Source organism: Elephantulus edwardii, unplaced genomic scaffold (genome assembly GCF_000299155.1).
Source record: "Elephantulus edwardii isolate Elephantulus edwardi_28Jun2011 unplaced genomic scaffold, EleEdw1.0 scaffold00102, whole genome shotgun sequence".
Classification (NCBI taxonomy): Eukaryota; Metazoa; Chordata; class Mammalia; order Macroscelidea; family Macroscelididae; genus Elephantulus; species Elephantulus edwardii.
The window spans coordinates 8,435,541-8,450,281 of record NW_006399852.1 but is presented as its reverse complement, the minus strand read 5'-3'; the positions used below and the strand labels follow the sequence as shown (position 1 = coordinate 8,450,281).

General features: G+C 39.7%; 1 protein-coding gene across 1 annotated transcript in view; it reads left to right on the top strand.

Moving 5' to 3' along the window:
• Positions 1–14,741, top strand: part of UTRN (utrophin) — a 704,039-nt gene that overhangs the window by 261,103 nt on the left and 428,195 nt on the right. The window contains exons 34-39 of the mRNA XM_006891679.1: positions 1,387–1,566; positions 2,536–2,664; positions 3,227–3,397; positions 5,922–6,083; positions 6,427–6,564; positions 13,287–13,478. Coding sequence (XP_006891741.1) covers positions 1,387–1,566; positions 2,536–2,664; positions 3,227–3,397; positions 5,922–6,083; positions 6,427–6,564; positions 13,287–13,478 — 972 coding nt within the window. The remainder of the gene's footprint in view (positions 1–1,386; positions 1,567–2,535; positions 2,665–3,226; positions 3,398–5,921; positions 6,084–6,426; positions 6,565–13,286; positions 13,479–14,741) is intronic.

Below are 14,741 nucleotides of genomic sequence, written 5' to 3'. Positions count from 1 at the left end.
AACAAGTGATTGCAAAGACCATAGCCTGTATCAGATGCACCTTAGTCTCCAGAGTGACACCATTGCTCCAGTGCAAAATTTAAATAGCACTTTGAACCCTCAGTTTAAATATCATTATTTTCACTAAAATATATATACATATTAAAATAAAATATATACTCATAGATAATGTATTTTTAAAACTTAATTACTTATACTTATGAAAGACTATTATAGCTAGTAAATATAGCTTCTAAAGGAAATACAGAAAACTTTACTATATTTGCAATACATGATTGTGGTCTTTTCTATTTTATTGTTTTTATTCTGGAAACTAATATTTGAAAGAAATACATCATTGTCATCATAAATACACTATTGCTTACTGACCTGGGCAGGCAAGCATTTAAACACAGACTTCTTGTGAATGTGTGGTTATTTGTGCCTTTCAAAAATATCATGATTTAATAAAAAACTCAAACTCCTTGAAATGACTAGTTTAATTGTTAGCTCTTTAGAGCATAGCAAGGTTAGATATGAGCATGTTGCTTTTTTGGTTGAAAAAAAATGTAGCTTTAATTGTAGAACCAGATAGTCCCTTTACATTTCTTTGATACCTAGTAAAATTTATGAATGTGCAAATAAGATTATGACTATACCATCAGAGGGTTTTTTGTTTATTGAGACAGTTTTAACACTGCAGCTTAGACGTAATTCTGGGACTTACTAAGATAAGATATTTTATGTAATGTTTGTACAGCAGATGATATGTTAAATCACCTAAATCCAGGTTTAATCCTTGTAATTAAATATAGACTTTTCAGTAGTTTCTTCTCATAATCTAAGAGATAAATTCATTATGAGGGCTTTTAAAATTGTGAATTCTGTGATATTTCTCCTTGGATGGCTTTTAGTTACTGAACATGAAATGAACTCTTATGTAGAGAATTATTTAGAGTTATGATCAAGATAACTGAGAATGTGTGTCTGTGTACTTAATGAAGTTTATTCTTAAATATTATAATTTTTACATATGAGTTATATTCTTTGGTGTATGCATTCTTAAAGATTTTAATTTTTATTAGGAACTCCGAACTCTCACCGTGTTAATAAGTTCAAGAATTTTGTAAATCCTTCATGTATTGTCAGGAACCCTGGTCATAGAGTGTGAAGCATTTGGCTACAAACCAAAAGATCAGCAGTTCAAACCCACTAGCTGCTCCAGTGAATATACATAGGGCAGTCTACTTGCTGTGAGTCAAAACCAACTTGATGGCAGTGAGTTTGACATTCGAACCTATCTTAGGAGTCATAGCCTAGTGTGGTTATGTGTAGAAAAGTAAGAATGTGTAAGCTTTCTATATAATACTCTGAAAGATCGAATGACACTGTGATTTTATTTCCTAGAGTGTCCTGAAGGATCTGGAAAAGAAAAAGACTGATTTAAATACCATCACAGAGAATAGTGCTGCCCTCCAGAGTTTAATAGAGGGCAGTGAGGCTGCGCTGGAAGAGAAGCTCTGTGTCCTCAATGCCGGGTGGAGCCGAGTTCGAACTTGGACTGAAGACTGGTACAGTACTCTACTGGTATGTGCTCCCTCAAAAATGTAATACATGAAATCACCTTTCCTGTCCATTTTTTAAAGTACTATAGCTTTCTTCAGAACTGTAAATTCTATTTTTCATTTGTTAGAATAATTTCTTGCTTATGAATTAATTTCAGTAGGACGTATTTTGTGTTTTCCTTTGAAAATATAATACCAGAAAAAAAAATTCACAGTATATTTTTTTTGCTAATACATACAAATGTTAAGATTTTAATTTCTCTTTCCCTACATCTTTGTCAAAATTTTGCTTTGGTCAGATTTAGCCGTTTTAATAATTATTTTAGCTAATTAGAGAACAAACAGATATGTCTTGGAGAGGATGCAGTCAGAGTGCTCTTTGGAGGCAAGAATAATGAGACTTGGCCTCGCATACTTTGGACATGTTGCAAGGAGGGACCAGTCCTTGGAGAGACACATGATACTTGGGAGGGTGAAGAGACAGCACAAGAGAAGACGACCCTCGATGAGATGGATTGATTCAATGACTGGGGAACTGGGGGCACGTATGTCAGAGACAGTAGGATTGGTACAGGATAGAGCAGGGTTTAAGACTGCTGTGAGTCACAGGTGACTTGACAGCACATAACAACAACACCACCACTTTACATGGATTCTTTGAAAAAATATGACTGAAATGGGGTAAATGAGATTATTTGCAATACAGGGAAGAATGAAGAATAAAGGAGACATACTTGAAATAAAACCAAATAAAGATCTCAACTTCAAATGTTACTACTCTCTTTATTGAGCTCTCAATCATAGGCATTTAGTAAGTAGTTAACAACAGCAATTTTTTTTTTACAACAGCAATTTTTAGGAGTGACGTTTATTAGCTGAAATGTTCACTGCAGGAGGATAGAAGCCCTTCTTACTTTCAACATTCAACTGTATTCTTTTTCATTTGAAATATTTTGTATGCTTATGTCAACATTGTGTTGTTATTTTGTAGACCCATCAGAAGCAGCTGGACGTATTTGATGGGAATGTAGCTCATCTGAGCACTTGGCTTTACCAAGCGGAAGCTCTGCTGGATGAGATTGAAACAAAACCAGCAAGTAAACGAGAGGAAATTGTGAAGGTAACGTAAGGGGACTTTGTCATTTGAGAGGGCAGCATGCTAGTGCAGTCTTTGTTCTGTGAAGTCTCATAGTTACTTGTTCACCTAGTAAAGTGCCTTGATTCACTTTGGTTTTGGTATGAGAAATGGAAGTCCATGTTGAGTCTCACTAGGGCTATACCTCTGTGGTGGTGGTTCAAATCCACCAGCGACTTCAAACGAGAAAGATGAGCATTTTCTTCCCATTTGATTTACAGCCTCAGACACCATTGGAGGAGTAGCCATGGGGTAGTTCTGACAGGACAGCAGTGAGTTGAACTGATACTATTGTTTCTAAGGAGTCTGAGTGGTATAGGGCAGAACAAAGTGGGCTGCTGATTGAAAGATGAGTGGTTTGAATCCATTCACCACTGGTTGAAAGGAAGATGAGCCGTCTCCCTTCTTCAAGGCTTACAGCTTCAGAAACCTGGTGGAGGTTCCGGAATCCTTGAGCCAGATGAACTCGGTGGCAGGAGGTTTTATTTCATATTCATGTTTGGCTTGATTTTTCCTATGTGATAATTTTGTATTTTCTTGAAATTAGCGGCTGGTATCTGAGTTGGATGATGCTAATGTCCAAGTTGAAAGTGTCCGCGAGGAAGCTGCTCTTTTGATGAACGCACGTGGAGGCTCGAGGAGGGAACTTGTGGAACCAAAGTTAGCAGAACTGAATAGAAACTTTGAGAAGGTGTCTCAGCATATCCGCAGTGCCACGGTGAGTAAATCCATTTTTGTGGATTTTTTTCTCTATGTATGTGTCTAAATGATGCATTGTTACATAGTATATATCAAGCCACAGTTTTTAAAAATTAAATTTATGAGGCTTCCACAATTTATTCAAGTAGGATATTTGTCCTTGTTTATTTGTAATTGTGCAGGTGAAGAAGTGAAAAAATACAAGTTCATATTTGAGAAAACAACCATTTGAGAGAAAATATCAGACTTTTGTTGACGTTGAAATTGATTAAAAATATTGAGAGTAATTTTCTAACTTCATCCCATCATTTTTTAATGGCAGTTTATGTTCATGTTGTATAGGTAGTAAACTTGATCATCCTTTTCATGATTGTGTGTTGATAAATTGAAAAGTTAACAACGTCTCAATTTAGACCTGATACAGAAGAAGTCTTTCTGATTGTATGATTTTTGAAAAATAGCTTTATAAACTTAAAAGGGTAATTGATGCAAGCTTTCCTTTTTTAAAAAGAAAATATATTATTTTGTGTTAGTACTGTTTTTCTCTGAAAATGTGTATGTATAATTTCATTACCCTTGTTCTGTGAGAGAGGAAAACGAAGTATTTTTATAATGTCCTCAAGGCCAGGCATGTAGTGTGTACTCAGCAAATGTTAAGTAGAAAAGGTGAAAACTTTCTGTCAGTTGTCTGGAACAAAATTTATTTTGGTGGCATCATTTAAACCAGTTGTTTATTCTCATAGGATTCTAACATTTTTTAGAAGCCCAACTATGCCCTAGATTGGCATTTTTCAAGTATTCAGTTGTCAGACTTCTAGAGAGTTATGCACTGAAATGAATTATCTAGGAGGAGGGATCTACCCCCGCACCTGGGAAATAAATATCATTCAACTTTGCTTTAATTGCAAATATCTGATAAAATATGTCAGGTTATGCTTTGCAAGATAAAGGTATACTTAGATTATTCATGACCTAAAGAAAGAAAGCAAATCTTGTATTTTAACCTTTGCCTACCTTAACCTTGACCTTACCTTTACATCTAAACTCATTTATTTCAGTATGTTTATGGGCAATTTTCCTTTGTAAAAATGTTCAAGTCTCAGGTGTAGTGTGAGGAGAACAACAAAGAAAGATTTAATATATGTATGTGTATGCGATAGTAACGATAATAAGATTTTTTCCATTTTAAAATTTTCTCGGTGACATGATTTTTAAAGCTGTATGCCTTTTTGTTCTGCAGTTTGTTTTCATTTTCTAAGTCAGTACTCAATTTTTCTTGGTCTTTTTTATAAGTATTGCCTGATTGAAATATTTTTAGCCTTATCTTTACACTCATATCTTACTCTGTCCTTAGGATCATTTCTTATAATTCCTTAAAATTGTTGTAAAAAAGTATGCATATGAAGGCTTTTAAATAGATTTCCCAAATAACCCTACAGAAAATTTGGGTCAGCTTTTACACCTGTGGTCCATGTCCTTCCCCAGTCAATATGGAAAAATATTTTTATGTGCTTAATTTTATTGGAATGTTATATTGAGTTTCAGTCAAATGCGTGTTAAGTTTGTCTGTGTACATAGAGTCTGGAAAGTAGAGTTCTGAGAAGGAAGTACTTCTGGGAAGGTTGGGGGCTGGCACAACTGGTTTGTACTGGAGTATTAAACCTAAAGGTTGATGGCTTGATTCCACTCATTGTACCATTGTTGTTGTTGTTGATTACCTTCAAGTCAAGCACAACTCCTAGCAACCCCATGAACAAAAGGCCTGAAGCCCCTCTATAACTGTTGACATATGTCAAAATTCATAGGGTTTCTGGAGGCAAGTTGTTTAGGAAGTGGATGCCACTTCTACTTGGTCAGGTCAGTTCCAGTTCACAGTGTGAAGCTCTTTTGACTGTTCAAGGCTGTGCATTGCAAAGTGGGGAAGTTGTTATAAATTTTCTTCTTTGGAGCTGCTGATGGTTTTGTCCCACTGGGGATCCTCAGCCTTTGGGGTCGGAGTGCAACTCATTATGCCAATCGAGTTCTCCCTTGATAAGATTACGGTTGAGTGAACCCTGTGCATCAGTTCTGCACTGTAGCATGTGGTTGGCTGTGGTTTGACATCACATGACAGCAACCTGTTTGGCTTATACAGTCTAGTATCAAAATCTAAGGGACCTCCTTTTAGGAAAAGTTAACCACGGAGACTCTGTACGGGGTATGCCTGTGATGGTGGCTCCCAGCCTTCAATTCTGCAGCACAGATGGCTTTTGGGTCACAACTTCAGTGTCCACGCTGTTCACTGTGGCCTCAGAATATAAACACCCATGCAGCCACAGTTGGTTGAGCACTGCTCACATCCTTAACTGGAGTTTGGAGAAAATGAGCAGTTAAAAAAAAGCTTGAACTGGTGATAACCTTGTTCTGTTAAACATGACGTACAATGAAATTTACATAAATGCTGTTTCCTTTCTTGACATCCTGCCCTCTTGGCTGTGTTGGAAGAGCGTCTTCATGACCGTGTGGAAGAATGAGCTTTAAAGAAGGCTGTTTTCCTTCCACAGATGCTCATTGGCCAGGAACCATTATCATATCAATATTTGGCGGACACAGAAACGGTTGACACTAGTGCACTTTCCTCTGATTTGGAAAGATTAGAAAATGACATACAAAATATGTTAAATCTTGTGGAGAAGCATTTGGAATCCAGTGGCGAAGACGAAAAGGTTGGTTAAAAGAGAGGCTCAGAACCATGTATTGTCATTTTTCTCTTCTGTTAATTATTTTTAACGTCATTGATACCTATCCAAATAACATGACAAACATGACAGGATGGAATGTGAATTTCTGATGAGTGTCCATGTGAAAATTCTCTGGTGATTTATGGAATCATAAATGTCTTTAAAATTAAGCATATTCTGTTTCTGAATTAAACCCTTGTATCATCCAACTTAGCCTTTTAAGCATTAATTTAAATTGTGTTTTAATAAAACTATCTTCTGAAGACTGATTATCTAGTGACTCTGTACATTTGTCTTCTGAGCGTGTGTTTTCCTTTTCAACATTCAGGTGGGTGAGGAAAGAGCCCTGATTGAGGAAGTCCTTCAGAGAGGAGAACACATGTTACATCAGCCCATGGAGGATAGTACACAAGAGAAGATCCGTTTGCAGTTAATGCTTCTGCGCACAAAGTTCAGTAAAGTCAAGGTACGGTCTGAGGAAGGTCTCTGCTGAATTTAGAGACCTCTACGCCTCTTGCCACTCAGGTGTTCCATGATGCGTCTGTGAACACTCCAAAACAAACCTCCTGGAATGCTGTCTCCATTCTTTTCTAGACTGACTACATGTTCACACCATTTGAGGGAGTGGGACTCATTGAAATTAGTACCTTAGTCTTTATTATTGGTTGTCTCTTAAGAAACATATTATCTGTATACTCTTAGTTTTTACCTCCTATTTGATAAGTTGTTATTTGTTGCTTGATTTAATGTTTTATTCCTGACTACGTCATAGGGGTTTGCAGGGTGAAATCATTATCGGAACAGATTTCCAAAATTTTTTTTTTCTTCCCCCAGGAATCTTAAGGTGCATTCGAACTGTTGGATTTTTTTGTTAGCAGCTGAGCACTTAACATTTGTGCCATCAGGGTCTCCTTTGATTACCTCTTTATCCCCACATCCTTTCAGTCCTTCCACTTCCATCTATGTCTTTGGGCCCTCTGGTTATCTATTTTTGTTCCTAAGGAAACTTTGGTGACTTGGTGGCAAGAAGCTGTGCTGCAATTCGAAAGGCACGTGGTTCAGTTACTACACGGAAGGAGGTTGGGCAATCTCTTCCCATGCGATTAACTGCCTCTCAAAACCTGTTGGAGTGTCAGCTATGGGTCGGTTTCAGCTTGATGGTATACAACAATAACAACGGCAACTATGCATTATACCTAGAAGACCCTCTTTAAGAAGTGACTTCCTCCTGATGTTTTATACATTGAAGTCTTGGTGACTTCAAAAGATGGTCTAGCTTTTCAGTAGTGCAGTTTGTGCACCTGACATGATTCACGACCAGCTCCCTCTTCCTGGCATTCTTCCACCTGCATTGTGGGTGTGCTGGTGTCTGCAGTGATCTGTCCTTGATAGTCCCTTGTAGGACCAGCTCTTTTCTGTTGGTGCCCCAACCTGAGTACGTGACCCCTCTCTCCCAGGTGATGTCTACATGGGTGTGTTCTGCAGCCTCGTGTGACCTGCGACCTTGTGATATGCTTCAGACTGACTTGGCTGTGATGCCTCCTGTCTAAATTACCTTATGCTGCCTTCACAGAAATAGCACAAATGAATGACTTTACCAAACAGAAATTTATTCTTATATAGTCTTGAAGTATCTCTGTCTCCAGCATTGCTGCCAAGTCAGAGCCCACCCACAGCTGGCCCTCCAGCATGTTTCAGATTTTGTAAATCAGACAGGAAATTTCCCATTTCTCTCCCATAGAGCAGCTGGTGGAATCAAATTGCCTGCCTTTAGGCTGACAGCACAGCTTTCTACCCACCGAGTCACCAGAATCCCACTTTAGAGGGTTGTTGTTGTTATTAAGTGCCGTCGAGTCGCAGGCGACTCATAGCGACCCTATGAAGGAGAGTCCCCGACGCTTGGGTGCCTTTCATCCTCTCTCCAAGTTCATAGGGTTTCTGGAGGCAAGCTGTTATGGAAGTGGATGCCACTCCTCCTTCCACCTTTTAGAGGGTAGAAGTCCAAATACAGGATGGTGGTTCTTGAAGTGTTTCTCTTCGTGTCTCTTGATTCTGGAGGTTTGTCAGTGCAGGACATTAATTCTGAATAATGGGCTCTGCTCTCATCTCTTCTGTCTTGAAAGTACTGAGGTTCCTACCTTTCTGCTCACTTCCTTCTCCACTTATTTCTTGAGAAAGAAAAGATGTTACAGCTGCATGTCATGAAAACGGCCCTTCCTCTGATCTGGGCTGTGGTGGGATGAAGGGTGTTGTGACCCTGCCTCAGGAAGCTCTGGTGGTGTAGACCTTAGGAGTTGTATCCCTAACCCAGACACTTTCTCTACCAGCTGATCCTCAGAAGAAAGACAGCCCCCTCCTGTAAAGATTTACAGCCCCAGAAACCGGATAGAGAGCCACCTAAGGGTCAAAGCTGGCTAAATGGCAGGGACATCGTGAGCTGTCCCCCTTAGCAAGCCTCTGAAAACTGGCTGACTGATCAGATTTTGAGGGGTCATCACTTACATGTTACATTACACATATTTTGGGGTACACAACTTAATGACACACCTTCTTTCAGTTCTAGATTGAAAAAGTCCTTCAGCCTCCAGAGAGTTGATTACATTCTGTGATTCTGTATAGTTTCAGTTTTTCCCAAGATTTGAGAAAGATTTAGGATATTTTTACGAAGTATCATTTAGAATGTTGTTGTTATGTGCTCTCGACAGCACATAGTGACCTTGTGTGCAACAGCTCTGAAGCCTGCCCTGTTCTGAGACAATCTCACTGACTCTGACACACCTACCCCCTTTGCCCTAGTTGCTATATCCATCTCATCTGGGATCGTCCTCTCCTGCACTGTCCCTCCACCCTTCCTAGCATAATGTCCTTCTCCAAGGACCAGTCCCTCCTGGCCACATGACCAAAGTATGTGAAACGCAGCTTAAAAATCCTAGCCTCCAAGGAGAAACTTGGTTTCACCCTCTCCAAGACGTTTATTTATTTGAATAGACTAATATATCTGGAATCTAGTTTGGTGTATGTGCTGAACTGCATTGTGTATCACTCTCTACTTTTAGTTATAACTTGTGGTGTATTTTGTATTTTTTGTGTCCTAGCAGCATTCCTCACATACACAGTCCCCTAGAAGCAAAGTCCAGGTCAGATCATTATTTTTCCTCTGAGGACATTTTGATTGATCACTCTCAAGAGAGGAAAAAACAGTATCTATTTTGGGAATATTAAAGCAAGTGCTTAAATCTTGTAGTGCTTTTTTCCAAGAGCGTAGAGGCTCAGAAAGTTCTTAGATTGTTTTTAGAGTTTGAATATAAAAAATTCTAGATAATTAGATTTTTTTTTTTAACTTGGAATTTTCTGTTAAGAATATCATTGACTTTCTCCTTTTAATCCAAAGCTTCAGACACAGACAAGCTGGTGGGATGACAGTCTGCTGTTTAAATAGGAAATAAACACAGAGTGACTGGATTTATAGAACTTGTTAAGGTATGAAAGTGACTCAGTTATCTAATAAAAGTGGGTTGATAGACCTAACACAGGGCTAGTGCCCTGTACAACTACCATTTAATTGATTGCAGCTTCTGGTCACCCCATGGGTCACAGGGTAGAGCTCCTGTGTAAGCTTTCTCAGCTCTAATTGTTACAGAAGCAGGTTTCCAGCTTCTCCCTGGACTCCTGTGAGTGAGTTCAAACTCTCTATCTTTTAGTAGTAGTTGTGTAAAGCTGTTTCCACCTCTCAGGGCACCTGTCACGTGATGGTGAGTGAGTACAGTATTACAAAGCTTTATGTCCTTCAAGCACATATCATGTCATTGGGTGTCTGGAGCCTTTTTGGGTTTTTGGAAAACAAATGAGCTCTCAGCGTGGTCCTGGCTGTTCTAGTTATCCCAACAGTTCAGTGTCGTCAAGTCAGAACAGAATCATAGCTGACCCTCCAGCGGATTTTCAAGTGATTATAAATCACACGGGAGTTGATTGCCAGTCTTTCTCCTACCAGAGAGGCACCACCTTTGGTTTGGAAACACCACCAGAACTCCTCCTTAACTATCTAAGCCACTGTAGCAGGTACACTACAAGTGTATGACACATGTAATTTATTTGCTCATAGATTATTGTTGATGTCAGTTGCTCTGAAGTACAGTATGATTCATAGCGACCCTATGAGCAACAGACCTGAAACCTGTCCTGTATCCTGTGCCATTCTCATTATCTCTGATAACCATTGCAGTAGTCACTGGGCCATTCTACCTCGCGGGGGTTGGGGGTGGGGTCTTGCTCTCTTTCACTGACCTGCCACCCTTCCTAGCGTGTTATCCATTTCCAAGGTATATCCTTTCCTAGCAACATGTCCAACGTGTGAGAGGTGATGCTCTTCCATCCTTGCCTCCCAGGAGAGGGGAATGTCTGAAGTCAGGGTGCTGGCTCTTGAAGGCTCTCTCTGCTTGTATCTCTAATTTCTAGGAGCTTCCCAGTGCAGGACCCTGAGATGAACCACTCCTATTTCTTTATTGATGGTGCCGAGATTCATCTTTCTCTGCCAGATTTCCTCTCCTTTAATCTCTTGTAAGATGAGGATGGCACAAACATCCTGGAGAAACTCCCTTGCATCTAATCAGGGCTGATTAAAGGATTTTGCATCTTACCCTCATTCCTTTTAAGCACTATGAGATCACACATAAGTGTAGAAGGTTAGGAGATAATTTCATCATTGCATAACTTCCTGTAATAATGTCTCATTAATGTTGTTGTTGTTGTTACGTGCCTTTGAGTCATAGATGACTCATAGTGACCATATGAACGAATGACCTGAACACTTGTATAACTTTCATCATTTCTCCAAGTTCATAGAGTTTCTGGAGGCAAGTTACTTTGGAAGTGAATGCCACTTCTGCTTCCAAGCTTATTTTAATCAGGAGCTCCACCAAACATTGTCCACCATGGTGACCATTCTCACAGTTGATACATCAGTGTCACTGTGTTTAGCATCACAGCAACCATGAGTTACCTCTGTACAGCAAATGGACTAGTGCTATACCACTAAGAAGAATGTTTGACAAAAAACAATTAAAACCAGAACTGGGAGCCACGGATTAAAATCACCCATCTTTGCCTTGGTAGCATTATTTTCTGTCCACCAGGCCAACATAGCTCTCCTATGTTGTTGTTCAGTGCTGTCGAGTTGTAGATGACTCACAGTGACCCTATGAACGAAAAGACCCAAATACTTGTATCACTTTCAGGGTAATTATATCATACTGAGAATCATGGCTTAGTCAAGTATCTTAGTAATGTATCTTCAGGGCAAGAGGGGGAGAGCAGTGGAGTAATATGTAACTCAATCCATGACACTGGTTAATAGATGGGAAAGCCAAAGATGAGAATGAGTTCTTATTCTGTTTTACTCCTTCCATGTGATCAGAAACCAGTGGCTGTTGAGTCAGTTCTGACTCATGGCCTCCTGACGGGGGCTTGAGAAGATCTGTGCTCCCATCCATCTTCAGTGGCTGGGCTTTGTGATGTAAATCAATAGGTCCTTCTTCAAAGATACCACTGGGTGGGCTTGAACCACATACCTTTCAGTTAACAGCCAAACATGTTAACTACTTGATCATTCAGCCTATAAATATTGGCATGGCATCTCTTTTACTTTAAATTTTAAAAGGAGGGAGAAATTGAGACTAAATTCGTCCTCTTCCAAAAAAGAAAAAAAAAAACCAAAACAACAGAAGAAAAACCACCCAAAACCAAAAAACCTAACTCATTTAAAATAATGTTAAAAAAATGTGTTTTGGTTATATTTCCTTATTTAAAAGATATTGCTTACATTTTAATTTTAAACTGGTTCTTGAGGACATACATTACTGAGTTCGGCATTCTTTTGGTTTACTTTAAAATAAAAATTTTAAACATATGAGTAAAATTCTTGACAACACTTGAATATATAGCATAGGATAACAAAATTTGTATCGGGAATAGTTTTTAATTCCATGCATAAAGCCAGGAACTCTACAAACTTGCTTTTAACCTGGATATCGAGGACCCTCGATCTATTGATGAAAACAGTAATGTAATAGAATTCTGGGTGGAAAGTAGTGCAGACCTCTGTGCCCACCACCACCTTTGCTTATTTGACAATTTTAACCTTGAGGTTTTATTGAGGGGATGCAGTGATTTTCACGTTTACTGTTTTTCAGGTTTTCTGTTATTAACTCAGTGAAAAATTGTATGTAATTATTTTTAGTAACATTTTTGAAGAGTTTCATTTTTTGGAGTAAGGAGCTCTGTGGGGTAGAGCTTAATGTGTGAGACTGATAACTGCAGTGTTAGGATTCATTAGCTGCTCTGTGGGAGAAAGCTGGACCATCTTGCCCTGCCCAGGCTGGGTGGGAGCCTCAGAAACCCCGGGCAGGGAGCGTGGCTAGGAGGTGGACTTCACTTAACAACACTGGGTTGGTAATTTTTTGTTTTATTATTTTTAGAAGCTTGATAGAAAAGTGAAAGTGTCAAGGAACGGGTGCGGTTGTACCTTTTATAAATATGTCTAAATCCTCTTGTCAGAATTGTCTCAGTATTTAAAAATATGTGTAAATAGCCACATTCCAGCTGCTTACGAATTGAGGTGGACTGGCACTCATAGTAACCTTATGAACAGCATAGGGCCCCGTCCTGTACCAGCCCCACAGCCTCCGCCGTGCTCAGCCATTGCTGCCACCACTGTGTCTGTCTCTCTAATTGAGGGATTCGTTTATGTGATAGTCTTATACTTTATTTTTCAATTTGTCATTCTTCCTTGGAGGGTGGCCTAGTGGCAGGGAGCTGTGCTGCAATCCCGAAGCACACTGTTCGAGGCCACCAGCTGCTCTGCAGGAGAAGGATGGGCTGTCTCCTCCTGTGTGATTAACTGCCTCAGACAACCCACTGGAGGGTCAGCTATGGGTCAGTTCCAACTCGATGGTACACAATAACAACAACAACAACAACGACAATGAAGAAGAAACCTTTTTTTTTATTCACTAATGATGTTGTTGTTGATTGACTAGGGCTCTGGTGTATCCGAGATGATGAGGATGGCACAGGATAGGGCTGGGTTCACATCTGTTGTTCACATCTGAGTGTCACTGTGGGTTGTACACAACTTGATGGCACCCAGCAACAACAATAACAATAAATGCATTGTTACTTGTGTTTCTGTAGGCAGTCCCTATTCAACAGAAAAAAACAAGTCCACTGGCTTCTGGAGTTCGGTCCTCACTTCTTCCCACAGACTACCTTGTTGAAATTAACAAAGTGTTACACTCCATGGATGATGTTGAATTGTCACTGAAGACACCAGAGCTGAGCACTGCTGTCTACGAAGACTTCTCTTTTCAGGAAGATTCTCTGAAGGTTGGTCTGCGGGCACTGTGTTTGGATAGTTGCACTTCACAGAGAACTAAAGTGAGAGGCTTACTGTGCCACCCTAGGTGATCTGTCATTCTTTAAGTTTGTGCCTAGGAAGTTGTAATGTGTATAGAAAGAGAATTGATGCCTTTGAGCTGTTGTGCTGGAGAAAAGTGTTGAGTATACCATGGACTGCCAGGAGAACAAACAGGTTTATACTGGAGAGGGTAAAACCAGGCTGCTCCTTGGAGTCAAGGTTCTGAGGCTTCATCTGACGTACTATGGACATGTTGCAAGGAGGGACCAGTCCTTGGAGAAGGACATCATGCTTGGAAGGGTGGAGGGACAGGGAAAGAGAGGGAGACCAACAATGAGATGGATGGATTCAGTGACTGGAGTAATGAGGGTAGGTGTGTCAGAGACAGTAAAGTTAGAGCAGGTTTCAAGTCTATTTTACAAAGGGTCAGTAGTGACTTGACAGCACATAACAACAGCAACAATGAAGAATTAACCTTTCTTGTATTCACTAATGATGCTGTTGTTGTAGATTGTCTTCGAGTCAAGCACGACTCATAGCGACCCTATGAACAAAAAGGCTTGAAGCCCCTCTACAACTACCAACATTTATCAAAGTTCATAGGGTTTCTGGAGGCATGTTATTTAGGAAGTGGATGCCACTCCTGCTTCCAATGATACATATAAATATTTATAATATTTTTACTAGGTGTGGATTTTGAAGTGTACATAGTTATTAATTTAAGAGACTGGCAGCAGCATGAGGTGTCCAAAATCACAGCAATACTCCTGGCTTGAGATTTAAGCATCATATCAAGGGCTGGTCCAGGGGAGAGAGGTGTTGAATGGTGTAGGCGGAAGTAGAAAGGGATGTTGGTGGAGTAGGGAAAGGGATGGGTTAGGATATACATGGTAAGAGGGAGCATCAACATTGAATCTATCGGTCATTTTTCTAATTGGGTGAGTGTCTTCCATCTGCTCTTTTCTATGAAACGCTTGTCTGTCAGATACTGTTATTAAAAAAAAATAAAATTAAGACAGACTAGGAGAAAGGATTGGCCATCCATTTCTGAAATAGCAGGCCTTCGAACACACTATGTACAATAGATCACACTTAGACTAGAACTTGGACTAGCAGACATGGCAATTGAGACTGAGATTTCAGATATAGAAACAGAGAAGGAAGAACAGCTATAAGCAGACGCTAGTGATTGGAACGTGGAATGTGAGAAGAATGAATGTAGGAAAATTGGA